The 18590-nt window shown below is 42.9% G+C and overlaps 2 protein-coding genes across 8 annotated transcripts; one reads left to right on the top strand and one right to left on the bottom strand.

Annotated features, from left to right (window-relative positions):
- Nucleotides 1-22: 22 nt before the first annotated feature.
- LOC129860652 (telomere zinc finger-associated protein-like) lies at nt 23-8754 on the bottom strand. 3 transcript variants are annotated; one of them, XM_055931262.1, is made up of 11 exons: nt 8664-8754; nt 7412-8245; nt 6481-6791; nt 6170-6287; nt 5867-5959; nt 4929-5015; nt 4666-4820; nt 4376-4512; nt 3947-4111; nt 3651-3739; nt 23-3511 (listed from the first exon to the last, which is right to left on the bottom strand). In XM_055931262.1, exons 2-11 carry the CDS (start codon nt 8180-8182, stop codon nt 2870-2872), a joined length of 2568 nt encoding a protein of 855 aa, XP_055787237.1. In that variant the 5' UTR covers nt 8183-8245; nt 8664-8754; the 3' UTR covers nt 23-2869. The 3 variants fall into 3 exon arrangements, with proteins under 3 accessions (XP_055787237.1, XP_055787238.1, XP_055787240.1); XM_055931263.1 differs by having other exon boundaries at nt 8588-8678; XM_055931265.1 differs by lacking the exon at nt 8664-8754 and having other exon boundaries at nt 6481-6728; nt 7412-8541.
- Nucleotides 8755-8792: 38 nt separating this feature from the next.
- Nucleotides 8793-17699, top strand: nol9 (nucleolar protein 9). Of its 5 annotated transcripts, none has more exons than XM_055931267.1 (13): nt 8793-8880; nt 9819-10373; nt 10568-10790; nt 10989-11119; nt 11297-11438; nt 12485-12581; nt 12681-12778; nt 12972-13133; nt 13326-13581; nt 13796-13910; nt 14111-14285; nt 14479-14612; nt 14871-17699. In XM_055931267.1, exons 2-13 carry the CDS (start codon nt 9867-9869, stop codon nt 14991-14993), a joined length of 2163 nt encoding a protein of 720 aa, XP_055787242.1. In that variant the 5' UTR covers nt 8793-8880; nt 9819-9866; the 3' UTR covers nt 14994-17699. The 5 variants fall into 5 exon arrangements, with proteins under 5 accessions (XP_055787242.1, XP_055787244.1, XP_055787241.1 ...); XM_055931269.1 differs by lacking the exon at nt 8793-8880 and adding an exon at nt 8970-9061; XM_055931266.1 differs by lacking the exon at nt 8793-8880 and adding an exon at nt 9105-9207.
- The last annotated feature ends 891 nt before the right edge of the window (nt 17700-18590 follow it).

Genomic DNA, 18590 nt, shown 5'->3' with positions numbered 1-18590 from the left:
AACCTTAATACATAACCTTAAATTACTTAAGTATTAAATGTAACCTTTTATTTATCAAGGTGAGATGAGAACAAATTCTAATTTACAATGATGGCCTGGCCAGTGATGACTGGAAGCAGCCTAAAACAAGTTGTAGTTCATTGTCAGACCCCATGCACAGGCAAAATTAATATGAAGTCCACAGAGTAGGGAAATGTCTTGAGGGGTTTCATAGTCTACTGGGCTGAGTAGAGGCTTCCACTGGGTGAGGTTCTTCTGTACAGCGCAACTCTCCAAGTGTGCCATTCATTTAGACAAACATGGCTACTGCAATACCCACTGTGCCAGGCACACCACGTCCTTTCAGCGCAGATAATTGTATAATTAGTTGATAACGTTGATCAATGACATTACGAGCTATATTCACCCAGTCTAAAGTTAGTTGGAATTTCCAATGTGTTATCACTATGCTTTCAACCATCTACAAGCACCACCAAATTCCAATGGAAAAACAATGTCTGATTTTTGGTTTAGTTGTCACCCAAATATCCATCACTATGCTTTCAACCATTTAAAAGCAAGATTTTCTGTTTATTTATACAACAGATTGGGTTATCATCTAATAGCAGAACCAAATGACCTGGATTACAGTTGAGATGACATTAAAAGTACATGGCGCAAGTGATCAATGCTGTTCAAGATTCTGGCAGATTATTACAGCACTTGTGAACATCCCCACAGACCTGTGACTGGCCTATGCATGGTACAGGTAACTGCCAAAATAAACACAAACATAAAGTGTCTTAGTAGGGCATTGGGACACCACAACCCAGAACAGCTTCAATGCACCTTGGCAGAGATTCTACAAGGGGCTGGAACTCTATTGGATGGATGTGACACCATTCTTTCATGAAAATTCCATAATTTGGTGTTGTGTTCATGGTGGTGGAAAACACTTTCTCAGGTGCCGATCCAGAATCTCCCAAAATTGTTCAATTGGGTTGAGATCTGGTGACTGAGACACTCCATGGTATATGGTTTACATAGTTTTCATGCTCATCAAACCGTTCAGGGACCACTCGTGCCCTGTGGATGGTGCCATTGTCATCCTGTGGGGGCATAGCCATGGGAGCCAAAATAATAACCTGCCCAGCATTTTTATACATGACTCTAAGCATGATGGCATATTAATTGCTTAATTAACTCAGGAAGCACACTTACCTTCATTTACTCAAGTGTTTCCATTAGTTTGGCAGTTATCTGTATCTTGAAAATGCATGCTTTATATGATTACATAAGAAGAAATGTAAAGTTACAGTAACCTCAAAATGTGGCCATGGATGTGTTACTAATTTGAATGTTACATTAGTTTGTAAAATGGCCTTAAATTTAAGCTATTTACTGTATTAGAAAAGTAATATTGAATTGTGTTTGGTTGAAAACACAAAATGTCAACATTTGAAGGAGATTTATCTTCTGCTTGGCTAGTTCCATCTGTGTTGACTTAGTCTGGCATTAATTCCAGTTTGTCTACAAATTAATTAATGACTTCAATAGCAACAGTGAATCTATTTAGATCTCTCAACAATCATTCTCTAGATAGCGCATTGGTAATAGTGACAAATATCATAGCTAAGCAGCGCTAGGCTTGGTTAAAACCCTGGATGGGAGACTAAAGGGTAGCTGTAGTTCAGGGGTCCTCAAACTTTTGGGCTTGGTGGGCCAAAGTATAATCTGAATGGTGGGCTGAACAAATAGACATCATTTATTTAGAAATATAACAATTTAAACAATCGCTTTTTAGGGTCTTAAAACAATTGCTTTTTTGTAATCATTTACATACATTTCAAACATTAACCAAATTGTAGCCATATAACTTGACACCAAACAACACATTCTGATTGCCAGCATTAAAGATGTATTACTTTCTATGTTCATAACGCTAATAACTTGCAAATGTGCAGGTCCCTAGCATTTTGGGGGCCCCATGAAAGATTTTTACCCATCTCAAAGGCAAAACCTTTTAGTGGCCCCTCTATTGGTTGGCAGAGAGAAAAATGTGCTACTTTAAAGTTAACGTCCTGCAATTCGACACACTTTCCTTGGGGTGTGGAGAAAATGTTGCCGTTTTAAATCAGGACTTTCTGCAATTATACACATTTTTTCATGGGGCAGAAAGAACAGTTTGCAGTTTTAAAACTAATTGAAAGCAAAACAAATTGAATGCAATTCTACTAATTTTGCCATGGGATCGAGAGAAAATGTAGCAATTTTTATGTGAATTCCCTGCATGTTCTTATGATATCTGTGTGATAGTGACTAACAAAAATCAATGGGGGCCCATTGGAGGTCAGGGCCCCTGGGCACATGCCTTGGGTGTCCGGTCAGTAACTCGGCCATGATTACAACAAGATTTAGATAGCTGGCTAGACTGACTTACCTAGCAATCTATAAAATGTTAGCTGAGATGGGCTAATTGATTGACTGTCAGTGACTGACATAACAAGAAGAAAACTATTGAAATTGCACATTTTGTATTCTACTATGGTATCTCTAAACAGTAAGTTGAGACCCCGACTGACTTCGTAAAAAATAAATACATTTAAAAAAAAAACTAAAACAAGCCCCAGTTTGGTCAGCCCTGCTGTAGATAGATTCTCCACTAGGTGCTGCCCAGCCTGTTGTTTATTTTTCCTGATAGTGGAGATAACGTTGAAGATCTGACGTTGTTTTAAAGGTACAAATTCACCAGATTTTATACTATGTTGAAATTTGATTACTATGATGACATAATCCTGTGGTTGAAATTTCACCCTCAAAACAACAGTTAATTACTTTTTTCAAATCCCATGTATTTTCCCAAGTAGATTCCACGTCACAATACGTTGCCTCAGGCCTTGCTCTTAGCAGGAGGATCCTCCCGTATGTCCTCTAGATCCACCGTGGTCTCAGGGATCGGGTAGTCTCCTGCCACCAGGAGAGTCTGGTCCATCACATCTGTCACAATGAAACCATGCCCCACCACACCCAAACCCTGGGAGGAGAGCACCTCCACCTGGCCAAGCCCCTGTCCCACCCCAACCTGGGGAAAGCCGACCTGGCCATGGGTAAGGCCCACCTCTACCTGGCCTTGGCCTACCACACCTTGGCTCTGGGTTAAGCCTACCTCCAACTGGCCAGGCCCATGCCCCACCACAGCCTGGTTAAAGCCCACCACCATCTGCCCTTGGCTGGACACCACCTCCTCCACCAGGGGCTGGATAATCACCCTGAGGATGTCACTGGCTCCTGGTACAGTTCCAGGTCCAGACACACTGAGTCCAGGTCCAAAGACAGGAAGAGGGACACTGGGTCCAGAGACAGGTGCCAGACCCTCAGGTGTCCCCTTCTCAGTGGGTGGTGTTGGTGAGGGGCTAGTCTCATCCTCCTCCTGCGAACCCTCATCCTTTACTATCAGGTTCCGTAGCTTCCTCTCCCGCGGGTTGTAGTTCTCTGTACGGTTGTGGACCTGAATATGACGTCGTAAGTGGGCCTGGAGGAATAGAGGAGAGACTTTGGTATTCAATTCAAATTTTATACAGCTTCATTTGTCCCCTCAGTGGCTGAGTGAGCATTAAACATGCATGGACATTTGAGGAACCACGCTAGCACACTGGAAATGCATGGCTTACCTGTCTGGTAAACTTGTAGCCACACTTTTCGCACTCAAACTTCCTCATGCCCTGATGGCGACGCACATGGACGCGGAGCTGCTCGATGGCTGGAGGATTTAACAAACAAGACAATAAGAAAACATACAGTAAACGTGTTTTGCTGCATTTTGTTCAACTAAAGTCAGGATTGAATCTTTTCAGGAAGAAATCTACTGATTAGATTAAAACATAACAGAAAATATTATTTCAACTGAAAAGGTAGTATCATCAGTCATGCCACAATCTCTTGTCAACCATGACAGTTCCTCTCTCACCCTTGAAGGTCTTGCCACATATCTTACAGCAGTGAGGGCGGTCGTCCTGGTGCTTGCTGGCGACATGGCGGAGCATCGGGCCCTTCTCTGTGAAGCGCTGGTTACAGAACTCACAGCTATAAGGCCGCTCTCCCGTGTGGGTGCGATGGTGCTTGTCAAGACTGGCTGGAATGACATACAAACACACACATAGGCATCGGCACAAGCACAATGTTTAAGCGTTGGAATAGGCAGTGTGAGAGCTCACTGGATGTTAATGTGAGAGTTTATGGGTTAGTCTGAGAGACAGAGAGTGTGTTTTAGTCTAGCTAAATGATAACTATGAGACTAAATCATACTGTAGGACCTGTGCAACTATGTTCGTTATTAGAAATGGGTGTGTCCTGCTATGGTATCTGCAGGGCCTAGAGAGAGGACGGCAGTTCTTACCCTGTGTCCGGAAGGTCTTCCCACAGAGGTGGCACTGATAGGGCTTCTCTCCAGTGTGAACGCGCAGGTGCATGTTGAGGTTGGCCTTCTGGGTAAACGCATGGTTGCAGTACTCACACACAAATGGACGCTCATTTCTGAGAAAGTGAGACAAACAAACAGGGACATCACATTATTTGATACATTACTTCACATTATACGACAGTAGGCTATATCGGTTAAGTCAAACAGTCTAGCTCCCCCACGGTAACAAACTCCTCACCCACTACCATGCCCAGTCTCGGCCCCACCTGTGAATGGCTTTGATGTGCATCTGCAGGCCGTTTCGGCTGGAGGCTCGATGGCCACACTCTTCACACACAAAGAGCTTCTCGCCTCGATGCTTGGAAGCCTCATGCAGACGCACCTCCGTTTTAGACAGGTAGGCTTTGCTGCACAGAGAGCACTGTGGGAAATATTAAAATCACAGGTTAGACGACAATGCAAAAGCAAAAAAGGTTTGAATAGAGGAAAAGGCCGACCAATTAACGCAAAGGAAAGAGAGAAGACTTACTGCATGTGGTTTGGGTGCACCGTGGATTTTGATTTCATGATTTCTCAAATCTTTTTTACGCATAAACTGTTCCGAGCATGACGTACACTGAAATAGATACAAGATCAAGCGATAATATGTCAATATGCATTTGATACAAAGCACACTAGAGAGAGAAGTCTTCAAATGTAAATTAATGACACGTTCACCAGGGTTGGGGTCAATTTGGAATATATTAATTCAATTCAAACAATTCCTTTTAAATTGGCCACACCCCAAAGGAAGCAGAATTTGAATTGAATTTGAACTGGGGGAAGTATAATTTTATTCAAAGCAATTCAAACTAATTCAACTGAGATGTGAAACATGAGTCTGAGTCTAAAGCATTTGACAAGTGTTTTATCAAAAGGATATGCCACATAATTAATGCAAAGAATACACATACCATTTTAAATATTAGTTTGATTATTTTTCTTTGACATGAGTTGTTAGATTGTTCCCTTCCATATTGCAGTGTTTGATCTAATGTAATCTGGGAAATGTATTTTTGTTCATATAGTTAAAAACAAATTCATGAATTATTATAGACAACCTGATCTTAGAATATTTCCAAATCACTGTAATGATTTACAATTGTTTTAGGAGAATGAGTTTTACAAATGAAAATGTTTCAACCTTATGCTACATGGTATTGGTAAACACACAGTACATGATGTCAAAATAATCATTACTATGGTGTGACGTGTAGAATAAATCATTAGAATTTCATTTAATAAAATTGTACTTCCTTTAATTCAAATTCAATTCAAATGATGCTTCCTGTGGTGTGTGGCCAATTCAAATTCAAGAATTGGGTTGGAATTAAAGAGCAATTCGCAACTCAATTCAGACTTGACACCAACCCTGATGTTTACTGTCCTGTGGGCGTGTTCAAGGGTGTGAGGTGGTAGATGCTGGACCTTATTGGGCATTTCCCCTGTATGGGAGACCGTGTGTAGCCGTAGATCCACCACTCTGTCAAATGACATGGGGCATTGAAGGCAGTTGTGCACCTGTAGTAACAACAAGAATACACACATACAGTGCATGAGGGAAAATGTAAGGTATTGTGTAATTTAGGGCACAGTGTCAAAATGTTTTACAACCGAAAACAAAAATAAGCATTTCTTATTGGACAAGTCATGGTAGTCCCTCCCTTTTATGCTCACTTTTCTTCCTTTTGATGACTAGCGGACATGACTTTAGTCCTGCTGATCACTCACCGCTTTGACTTTTTCACCACATTTGCAGTTCCGGGCCTGGTGGTCCATCAGATTCTCCTTCCTGTAGTACCTCTTCCCACACTTAGAGCATACAAAGGGCTTCTCACCTGTATGACGCCTGGTGAACAGTGGAAGAACATAAATAACACACCAACACCAGTCACTCAATAATACCAGTCTTTTTCATTATTCAGGTCTCTCTTGCAAGATATTTTTATCTCAACAGGACCAACCTTTAAAAACAAAAGATTGTATAATAAAGACAGAATCAATGGAAAGTCAATGCACTGCGATAGCAGTGAGATGCATACCTGTTGTGTACTTTGAGATAGTATTTGCTGAGGAAGGTCTTATTGCAGGTGGGGCATTGAACAGAGCCCTTTTTAGAGCCCTTGGCCACCTCCTCGCTGTTCTCTTTATTGACAGCTTTACCTGGTCCTTTACGTCTGCCTTTGGGGCTGGAGGTGGTAGTCGGTAGGGCATGGGGCACATACTCTTCATCAGTGTCCTCATCCACCCCCTCCATCAAACCATCATCATCGTCATCATCATCATGAGGCTGCAAATGAGAATTAGCTTTATAGCTAACATCTGGTACAATGCCAGTGACCATGTCTGTTACCTGTGAAATAAACAAACACAATGAATCATAATCTCTGTTGTCATTCATCACATCTTCTGGCCCATCCACCTGTAACTGGGAGACACAATATTTCATGCATTATCCATCATATTGTAGTTATAGCCTAAGCACTTGCAGTAAGGTATAGGCCTACTGCAGGGGTCGGCAACAGGCAGCCCGCGGGCCAAAACCGGTTTATGAGTGATTTTCTTTGGCCCCGCCAAAGTTTTTAGTAAATTATTATTATAAAAAAGTTTTGGGGGGGAAAACACCAGGAATTCAGCTAAAAAAATATATCTAATTTAGGAAATCTGTTCCCAAGTATTCCCATGAATAAAAAAAAGAGACATGATTGTGTCTTAACAGAAATAAGGTATGAAATTATTTTCAAATACAATCTCTTTTTGGGCATAGTTGTGGCCAATTTGCAGTGTACAAATTCTTATAAATATGTTCCGGCCCCTCGACCATTTGCTCTGACAAAAATCGTCCGGCGGCTAAATCTAGTTGCCTATCCCTGGCCTACTTTATAGTTCTAATATAAAATCTACAAATCTGTAGGAACATATCCTCCTAATCTATTCTTACGTTAACACTTTAGGATACGTATTCTAGCCTACCTCTGTTGTATCTGTAGGCTGAGGGAGGCTTTGTCCCTCGTCCTCAGCCCCAACACTTCTATCCATTAGGCTGATAACTAGTTGTGGTGTTCCCCTGCTGGTGGTCCCCTGGGGCAGGAGCTGCGGCCTGGGCCCCTCTCCAAGCAGCCTTCTGGAGACCTTCACCTTACGCCCAGAGCGAGTTGTGGTGGCGGTTGCTTCTGGAAGATCCTTCTTACTTAAGCCGCTACTAGGGGTTTGGGATTTTTTGGGCCTCCCTCTTTTTTGGGGGGTCCTCCCCCTTTTTAGGGGGGGCCTCCCCCTTTTTAGGGGGACCTTGGTTTCAGTAGAAGTTACAGGTGAGATTAGGCCATCATCTTCACCTAGAAGATCTGCAGACTGAGGTTCTTCTGGAGAGACTGTCCCTTCTGTGGTGAACTGCTGACAGAGGGCGAGCGCATCTGGTACACATAGGCTGTCTGCAGCCTGTTGCACATTGTCCAGATTCAGAGAGTCAAGCTTCAACTTCCCTGTGTAGAAAAAGTCGAGAAGTAGTTCCAGGCCGTCAGTGGGGCACTCCTTTGGGAGGGAGACCTTCTTAACCATGGTAGTGGTTGGCTCAGATTCCTGGAAAAGCTTACTAAAACAGGCCAGGATGTTGCGATGGGCATTGTATGCCCTCCCATCTCCTCCTACAGTCAGCTTGGCATCACAGAACCAGCCAAGACCCCTCTGCTCATTCAGAAAAGACAACACCCGTTGGGCATGGGTGCTGCTCACCTGTGTAAGCATCTCTCACCCTTGACAGTAGATTGCTGCTTCTCAAGGGACACTGGATTCAGTGTCATGGAGTTGCTTGAAAAAGAGTCAGAAAACAGATGACAGTTGAAGAAATTAATAGAAAATAGGCTACTGTCTGTAACTTCTATTAATATCATTAGGCTATTAGTATTCGTGCAATCTTAAGTCTTAACTACAGCATCATCAGTCATTTGTCATGCATAGTCCAGACTTCAGATGCATTATTAGCTAGATATTCACTTAAACCTGGTATGGGACATTTGCAGAAGGGGTTGAGTAGTACTAAATATGCCAACACATATGAGATAATAATACTGAAATAAATAGAATTAGTTTAAGATTAGACAATGTATTACCCATACATTTTTAGTAGGTGGGCCCTAACTAGCTACGCACCTCGACGTTTCCGACATTATACAGACGCTCCCTAAGCGTTCATCTGTCCAGTAGAAACAACAGAGACGCGGTTTACCTTTGCAGGATGCTGGCAATCGTGTCACTGCTATCGGTTGTTGGAATGGTGCATTGCATTTAATATAATTTATAAACAGTTATTTTGACTAACGTATCAGGAACATGTATTGCGTTATGTCTCGTCCAGGCCAGGTGGTAGGGACCGGATGTGACGGTTAGGCTAGCATCATGCAAGCGAGCTAGCTAACCATAAATACACGCTTTGCAATTGAATGGTGGGTAGCATGTTAACATCACGTTCAGATTACACGATTGTGTAGTTATATAATTGCATTATTTGAGGATCGACTAAATAATGACATTTCAAGCTAATGTTCTCTTTTGTGGATGCATGGTTAGCTGTCTACGCTAGCAGCTAGCTACGCGAACAACTGAGCATGCGTGAACTCCGTGAAGGTATTTACTGTCCATCCTATTTTATCGATAACCTCACCCCCCCCCCAAAAAATTGGGCAGTCTAGCCTGAGCTACAGTTAATATTTTGTATCCAGGTTGCGTTAATTGAATAAATGCCTATTTTAGGTATCTGTAACTAATATAAGGTAGGTAACTGCAAAATGAGCTTGCTAACTTTGAAGCAAACGCTGTAACCGTCGCTGTGGGATACCGGTTGGCCAATTATTACTCAGGATGGCGTCTGGCTGGCTCACATGGTGAAACCACTACGCTATCTAGCTAACAGTACACTGTAGCAATGTGGCAACACGATTTTTATTCGTTCGCTATAGAGGTTCTCCAAGCATATTTTTGAGAAGCTACGGGGGGGTACTGTTTGGTATCCAACCTTCGTCTTGCCGATCGTGGTATATGCTCTCCAATACAACATCAGTAACGTTTTTTGGCTAGTTAACTAATGTAACAAAAGCTATCTTAGCTAGCTAACCAGAGATATATTGACATCACTGTAGTATTGGGCAGCAACTGTGTTCATTCACCTTAGCGAACAGAAGTTCAATTTGTTACTACTAGTAGTTAGGTGAGCTGGGTTAGCTAGCTACAGATAACTTACCTAGCTAACGTTTTATCTATTTACACCAACGCTAGCTAACAACAATCAATCTTAACTTGCCTGCTAGTATAGTATGTACAGATAGCTAGATCGATGCTTGCCCATTGCATTAGTCGTGTTCAATTTGTACAATTCTCTCTCCAGGGTTCCCCACCTTACATCTTACTTGCAAAGGGAAAGCCATAAGAAACCATGAAAGCGCACAAATCTCTCCCTAAAACCAAGCAGACGTCCAAGAGGCAACAATGTAATGGCAAGTGGTTCAAGCCCAAAAGAATTCCCAAAAACTCAGACTCTTCAAACCTCAGCCCAAGCACAGCCATGGCCAAGCTCGAGCACCACGCATCTAACCTTAGAAAGGACAAGCCTAACCTGAAGAGACTGAAGAAGGCGGCCAAGGCTGTGTCCTCCAGACAGGTCAAGACTCCGGCTGCCACGGAGAGGACCCCCACTCGTCACCTGACCAACGGGGGAGCAGGTGGACCAGAGCAGGGCAGTGACTCAGACGAGTCCCAGGACTGGAGCTCCTTTGCCAAGTCTGTTCTACATCAAAATGGTGGTGGAGAGAGTATGGAGGGCCAGGAGAGTTGTGTCTCAGCCAAAGCTGCGCCTGGCAGGATAGAGGAGGAGGCTTTTGTTCACTGTGCAGAGCGAGACTACATCCATAATCGCACAGTGCTGGTCATGCAACAGGGTCAGGTACTTACGCGGTATTTTCAGCTACACTTTTTACTTTTCAGTGGCAACTACACTCCCCGCTATAAGCTACTTCCTGTGTGCTTTCACTAATGCCTCCTGCTACTGTTTTGTCTCTTATAAATGGTATTATTAATTGTGTCCATGCTGTGTGGATTAAAGTTATTCTAAGTCACCCTGATCTCTTTCTCCTGCAGACCCTGTGTTTTAGAGGGAAGTGCCTTCTGTCATGTCTGTACGGTCGGGTGGAGGTGCATGGTTTCACACTTGAGGAGGGTCAGCAGTCCTACCCACTGTTTTCCCCTTCCTCACATTGCCCCCTCACCGTCACAGCACTGGGGGATTCCCCTAACCCCAGCAAGACCAAGAAAGCGGGCCGTCTAGAGGCCAAAGCCATTGTCCGCAAGTACCTCTCTACAGGTAAGGATAGCCTTTGAATGAGACCATCCACCCTTTAAATAATTTGCATGACACTGTCCTCAGCTGCTGCCTTTGAGTGATTTGTTTCCAGTTATAGGCCTAGTTAGATCACCCTTGAGGGAGTAAATTGTTGGTTTGAGTTTGAAGAAACCTTACAAACAAGTAGCATTTAATCTTTATTTTCTGTGTTCTGTTTAGAGTCACGTAATAGGTTGTTGAGCGAAGTAGATTCAGACTCCTGTGTGATCCTGCTGGAGCCCCTGGACACCCCTCTGACGCGGTTCCTCACCAGTTTCCCAGACCTCAAAGAGCTGTTTGGACTCAGTTCGGTGGGTTGACTCTGATAATCCTATGTTGTCATCTATCTACAGCATGTTACTACTGGCCTTTTCATACAAACTTTTATTGTACCGACCTCTTCTTTGTAGAGTTACTGTAAAGCATGTTTTGACAACTACTGATGTAAAAATGGCTTTATAAATACATTTGATTTATTTGAATGATAGAGGGACTTCCGAGACAGTTCAGCTATGCTGGACACTCCGCTCTCTGGCCTTGGCATAACCCCACTGCGGAAAACAGCCGGAGGCATGGTTATGTCACAGACCTACAGGGAGGCTCTCAACGGCCTGGTTAACGCATGTGCAGGTAAACACACACACAGCCCTGCTATCTTAAAGATGAACCCCAAAAAATGACTTATTTGGTTGAAAAAGATCTACGTGGCATCAGTATTATTTAAAAACACTTATTCTAGTGCCAACATTGACTACAAAGTGTAAATACTGACTTTATAACCAAAAGTATACTATCTTCCAAAAGGGAGATTTGTGACATTTAGGGGAAACTATTACACTCCTAAGTCCTTGGATATTTGAGAGTTGTTTTTTGATTTCAATCATGCGCAGTCTTGCCCACTAACACCGGATGGTAATGCCTAGGGAGTATTGTCATGCACGGCGAACCGGTTGCGCCAAGTGCGCTCTATCCAATTGTAGCAGCAGAATCAACCTACAGTAAACCCATTAGCATGCAGCGCCTCGGGATTGTTTACATGAGACAACAATACATAAATCGTTGCCAATGTTATGTTGAAAGAACGAGACTTGGTGTTTATCAAGGTCTTGGTTTTTTTCCAACTCAAACATCCTCACATTCGTGAGCTAACGTTAGCATCACAAACACAACTGTCATCAAAGACACTGATACCAGAGAAGGTACAGAAAACAGGAAATCCTCTGAGCTTGGTATTCTTGACCAATCACGTTCATATGCTGTGTCACCAGGCCGCGTTCAGCAGGACACAATCTTTGGGAACGTTCAAATAGAAATATATCATATAGAACAAAACATACCTCTGACATGTAGACCAAGCAATCATGAATGTGGCCCAGGTTGCTAAGCCATTCGTCACATGTACTGTGGCTGTTTGGGATATTTCAAGTAAACGACACACAACAGTAGAGAACATAATACACCCACTTCAAACTCTCATTGCTTCTAGCATTTCTAAATGAGGATGTGGAGAAGTGAGGTGACATGAGTGAGTTCAGCCCCTCTTTAACATGACAAACAGGCCCCCTTCAGTTCTTTTCAATAGACAAGTATGTCATGTTTCTGTTGTATTCCACATGATGGTGACTGAGATATTTCAACCTGATGACCTATGGACTGTTTTTGTTCTTCGTCTACAGAGGAGCTAGATGGCTGTCCAGTTATTCTTGTATGTGGTGCTAAGAATGTTGGAAAGTCCACCTTCAACCGTCACCTCATCAATACCTTACTTAACCAGTGAGTAGTGTGTTGTTGATTTATGTTTGTTTGGTTGGAAGGTTCTTCAGTGATAAAATGCTTATAGCAATAACCCTCCCTGTGTGTCTGTGTGTGCAGCACTGCAAGTGTAGAATACCTGGAGTGTGACCTGGGCCAGACAGAGTTCACTCCTTCAGGTTGTCTCTCCCTGTCTACTGTCAGAGAGCCACTGCTGGGTATGTATCATAACTGGTTCCTTTACAATCATGTGTACAATACATTTTAGTGCAGTGAGTGAGTGAGTTTTCTTTACACATGGCAAATGCACTGCAACTACCTGTATTTCCCAATATTTTCAAAGGTCTTATAAACGTTTGGGGTCTTAACTAATCCAAACTAAGCCTGGTCTGTCTGTCATGTTGTTTCCAGGTCCCCCCTTTACACACCAGTGGGCCCCAGAGCACATGATCTTCTATGGCCAGTCGTCCTGTGAAACAGACCTGGACCGCTATCTTGAGTCCCTCAAGTCCCTGTGGCGCTTGTACAACCGAGAGACGCCCATCGTCATCAACACCATGGGCTGGGTCAAAGGTCAGTAGCACAGTATTCTTGGCAACCTGGGGGCAAAATGTGTCTCAAATGCCATGTTCATGTACAGCCCAATCTTTAATTAGAGGGGAAAGCAAGCACACATTTTAACAGAAATAATGCATAGTAATTCATACTTGTATTATTTACCAATGTTTTTCATACTGCCATTTAAACATGTGCCTGCTTCTTCAGGTTTTGGCTTTCAGTTGTTGGTGGACATCATTCGCCTCTTCTCCATTTCTCACGTGGTGCAGCTCAGTAGTGGGGATAAAGTCATGTGCCCCCAACTCACCCCTGAGTTCCTGAGGTCATCCCACGGCTGGCAGACACACCCTCCTGTCCAGTCAGCTTTGGGGGAGGACAACTCTGGAACTCATCCTGCCCAGCGGAGTTACACTCTATTCCGTATTCACTCAGAGTTTGAAGGAGCAGGGCGCCCGGGCGAAATGTAAGAGTCCTAACAACACAACAGCTTTCTTGGTTGCCATGGATATACATTTTTTTGCTGATGGAAGATACCTGCCCTTTACTTGTAGAGAAAAGACAAACCCACCCTGCACTTCTTGCCAGGAACACTTGTCCATTAAGCTGAGCCTTCGTCTGCCCTACTTCTCTGACTTCCTCTCTCTCTCCTCTGCTGTGTGCGTGTTATTCTTCCAAAGGAGACACCAGCGCAGCAACGAGCAGCGTGACCTGGCTCTGCTGGGCTACTTCAGCCAGCTGCAGTCCCCTGAACCAGGCCCTGTCAGACCCCTACACTGCTTCACCCCCTACCAGGTAAGAAATCATCATCACTTTTTGAAGAAGAATGTTGCCACAATCTGAAGCTTTGATGCAACCCATTCTGAAGTGTCCTGTTCTGCCAGCCTGCGTGCGTGCGCCAAATCATGTTTATTTATGATAAGCAAAGGATTCAAGTCTGTTTTTATTGTTAAATGCTAATGCCACTACGTCCATCTCTTGTCCTCTCCCTGCAGGTTCCCCATTCAGCAGTGGCTGTGGGTGTGACACACTGCGAGGTGGCACCAACTCATGTGCTCTACACTGCCAATGCCAGTCTGGTGGGGCTGTGCTGTCTGAATGAGAAGGTATCAGGCAGGGGAAGCCCCGTACTGCTCTCCCAAACCCCTGTCTGTCCCTGTGTGGGCTTTGGTACGCGTATATACACAATATTAACCATAAACACATTCTCTTTCAGTCTTCTGATGTGTGGTAACAACAGTAATACATCAATATCAAACCTAGAACAATAAAGTTTGGCATCTCCACATGGATGACTACCTCTTGGATGGATGACAAGCTGGTGAGAGCAATCTATTAAGTAGTGTTTCTCTCTGTTCCGCAGGTGTCCTTCGAGGTGTGGACATGGCACGGGGCCTGTACTTCCTTGTTACACCTGTAGCTCCCTCCATCCTCCGTCAGGTCAACTGTCTTCTGCTGGGGGCTGTCACACTGCCCAACACCCTCCTCACAGGCCAGGTAAGACGAGATGATACCTCCCACACACTAAGCACTCCACCGACATACTCTCTGCTCCTTAAACCTCTGTTCAATGTCTTTGTTTGACTTTCACACTTGAATATCAACTATAATAAAACTGCCCCAAACTATTCAATTTTTTTTCGGACTGATTTGTTTTCCTGTTCCCCCATCGGTGTAAGCTTTTACCTATCAAAGTATTTTGGTTCAGTCACTCATGCTTGCGTCATCTTAGTCCATATTCTCTTTCTGTTACAGACAGGAATTCTGGGAGATCCTCCCTACGTCACAATGGACTACAGCTTTGAGCTAACCGGGGCCGGCAAGCTTCACGCCTTCAAGGGGCTTGCAAGACCTGGCCAGATGAAAAACGCAAAGTGATTGTTTTTGTTTTTATGGTTTCACAGCAAGAAATCGGAATCTTTTTTTTTTTTTTTTTTGCCTTGGTGTTTAAAGTCAATAAACAAGGCCAGAGTTAAGGTCGTTGAATGTACAGAAGAGAAGGTTCAGGAGACGGTGTACCGTAGAGTTGGGGTGAGTGACTCGAGGGGTACTCACACTCCAGATCAGAGTGCTGAAGACGGCCCAGGCTGTGGAGGTCAACTCCCTCTTGTTGGTGTCAATTGGGTTTACCTTGGTCTACAATCATGAGATAATTTTTTGGGGGGGGTTGCTGTATTCAATAGTTTAGGATGTTTGAATGTGTTTCTATCACAAGGATAATATCTAGACATGCAGTTAAACCTCTGTCTGCATCTGAAATGGCACCGTATTCCCTAGCGCACTGGTCAAAAGTAGTGCGCTATATAAGGAAGCCATTTGGGACACATACTGGGTTTAATGTCTGTTTCTCGTGGGTCACATTCCAAAGCCAAGATTGTACACATTATCAAATGTAAACAAATTGATATACTTTTTGTTGTTGAAAATGTGAGCTTTTCTTGTCACTGTCAGAACTTTCTAAATCTTTCTAAATCTTTGGTCTTTTTAAGTGGCCCATCATGACATGTCCCTAGCAGATGTGATATCATGGTTAAATGTTCAAAGTTCCATGTCATAATATACAGTACCAGTCAAAGGTTTGGACACACCTACTCATTCAAGGGTTTATCTTTGTTTACTATTTTCTACATTGTAAAATAATAGGGAAGACAAACTATTAAATTACACATATGGAATCATGTCGTAACAAAAAAGTGTTAAACAAATGAAAATATAAGTATCCACCCTTTGCCTTGATGACAGCTTTGCGCAGTCTTGGCATTCTCTCAACCAGCTTCGCCTGGAATGCTTTTCCAACAGTTTTGAAGGAGTTCCAACATAGGCTGATCACTTGTTGGCTGCTTTTCCTTCACTCTTCAGTCCAACTCATTCCAAACCATCTCGATTGGGTTGAGGTCGGGTGATTGTGGAGGCCAGGTCATCTGATGCAACACTCTATCACTCCTTCTTGGTCAAATAACTCTTACACAACCTGGAGGTGTGTTGGGTCATTGTTCTGTTGAAAAACAAATGATAGTCCCACTGAGAGCAAACCAGATGGGATGGCGTATCACTGCGGTAGCCATGCTGGTTAAGTGTGCCTTGAATTCTAAATAAATCACTGTCAGTGTCACCAGCAAAGCACCACCACGCCATGCTTCACGATGGGAACCACACATGCAGAGATCAACCGTTGACCTATTCTGCGTCTCACAAAGACACGGCAGCTGGAACCAAAAATCTCAAATTTAGACCAAAGGACAGATTTCCACCGGTCTAATGTCCATTGTTTGTGTTTCTTGGCCCAAGCAAGTCTCTTCTTATTGGTGTTCTTTAGTAGTGGTTTCTTTGCAGCAATTTGACCATGAATAGTGGATGTTGAGATGTCTGTTACTTGAACTCTGTAAAGCATTTATTTGGCTGCAATCTGAGGTGCAGTTATTTGCTGATTTCTGAAGCTGGTAACCCTAATGAACTTATCCTCTGCAGCAGAGGTAACTGGGTCTTCCTTTCCTGTGGTGGTCCTCATGAGAGCCAGTTTCATCATAGCGCTTGATGGTTTTTGCGACTGCACTTAAAGAAACGTTCAAAGTTCTTGAAATTTTGCGAATTGACTGACCTCCATGTCTAATTAATGATGGACTGTCGTTTCTCTTTGCTTTGAGCTGTTCTTGTAATAATATGGACTTGGTATTTTACCATGTCGGGCTATCTTCTGTATACCATCCCTAACTTGCCACAACACAACTGATTGTCTCAAATGCAATAACTTTTAAGGCACACCTGTTAATTGAAATGCATTCCAGGTGACTACCTCATGAAGCTGGTTGAGAGAATGCCAAGATTGTGACAAAGCTGACATCAAGGCAAAGGGTGGCTACTTTGAAGAATCTCAAGTAAAACACTTTTTCAGTTACTACATGATTCCATATGTGTTATTTCATCGTTTTGATGTCTTCCCTATTTTTCCACAATGTGGAATGTACATTGTCTTGAAAAGAGGTTGTACATTTTGGCCATTTTACAGATTAAGATTCACTCTACAAGTGATATTAATGAAAAGCCTGGATGGAGTAGGACATGAAAGTGCTTGCAGGGGTCTTCTCTGACAATGAAAACCATTAAAACAAAAGATAACATGTCACTTGCTCAACAATCCGTCTATAGAGCTATTGGATAACACCTGTCAAAAATATTCCAGAGCAACAAAAAAAGGAGAAACCTGTACACACATTGTAGTTCACTACGAATTGTTACAGTTTTCTGTCCATGTTTTATCAAATGTTTTTTTTTTACCATAGTAGTGGTTGTAGATGCGTCAAGTAACGTATTTGTTACATTTTTGAGAGTACTGGATTACTGAACATTGATTTACCTATTTATTCATCTAACCTTGGGACAAAATATGAACTATGGCATTGATGGTGCGATAAAGGACAGAGTGGAAATGAGAACTACAGGCAAGAACTGTTACCGGTCCGTTATTCATTTTTTCCCATTTTGATTCTCTCTTTCTCTTTTATCCCTCCTGTTCCATCAGGAGTTTTGTTTGACAGAAGTTGGTAATAGTAGGCCTAAATAAAACTTCCTTTAAGTTCTTTGTTACTTGGGTGTGTAGGATTTTTTTGTGTCCTGAAAAGGGCAGTGATTTACAGGTTCATGTTTTTTTCCTCAAACTTTTTTTTGGGGGTGGGTATACATTTCAAGTAACAAAAACATTGGTACCAGAGGGGATCATACAGTTAAAGGGGATAAGAAGTCACACAAGTATTACGAGGTGTTGTCTTTGTGTCCTGAAGAGGGAAGTGTTGTTCAGGTTTATTTTTCTAATGTATCAACCTCACAGTCCTAGGAGATTTTATGGGAAGCCACACGAGAGTATTATGAGTGTATAGACACCGTTTAGGAGCCTAATGACAAACACACACAGATTGAGTGAATCCAATCATTTCAAGTGATTAGACAGGTGGGACTCTAAATTAGTCTCCCACCCTCTACACTTATGCATGCATGTCTCTTTACAAGGAAGGCTCTTGTCTGATATGGTTTGCTGGTCATTGATTGTTTTGACTTGGAAGAGAGAACAAGGACTCATTGTGAGCATACTCTACATTCACATACAACTGTGGAGACTTGCTAATTTGTTGTGGGCCATTTATATAATCTCCCTATTTCCCACCTTGCTTTGCTTTGTTTACCATTTCCCTCCCCTTTGTTGGGGAGGGGAGCATACAAACAACTGGAGCTGCATTGCGGTCACGTAATTCTTTTAGCTTTGTCAGGGCAGACATCTTTCCTGAGAGTCCCATGCAACCAAATGAGAAATCTCCCAAGTTGGAGGTCCCACTCAGACAGTCCAAATAGAGCCTAAAGCCTGGGAATAAACACATAGGATTTATCTGATGAAATCCGCTGCTCACACTGTAGTAGACTAAACCATTGGGCCATTTTTCATGATTAATGTAGATGGAGATTGGTGTTAATGTAGAAATGGAG

Source organism: Salvelinus fontinalis, chromosome 8, assembly GCF_029448725.1.
Source record: "Salvelinus fontinalis isolate EN_2023a chromosome 8, ASM2944872v1, whole genome shotgun sequence".
Taxonomy (NCBI): Eukaryota; Metazoa; Chordata; class Actinopteri; order Salmoniformes; family Salmonidae; genus Salvelinus; species Salvelinus fontinalis.
This window is presented reverse-complemented; position numbering and strand designations above follow the sequence as displayed.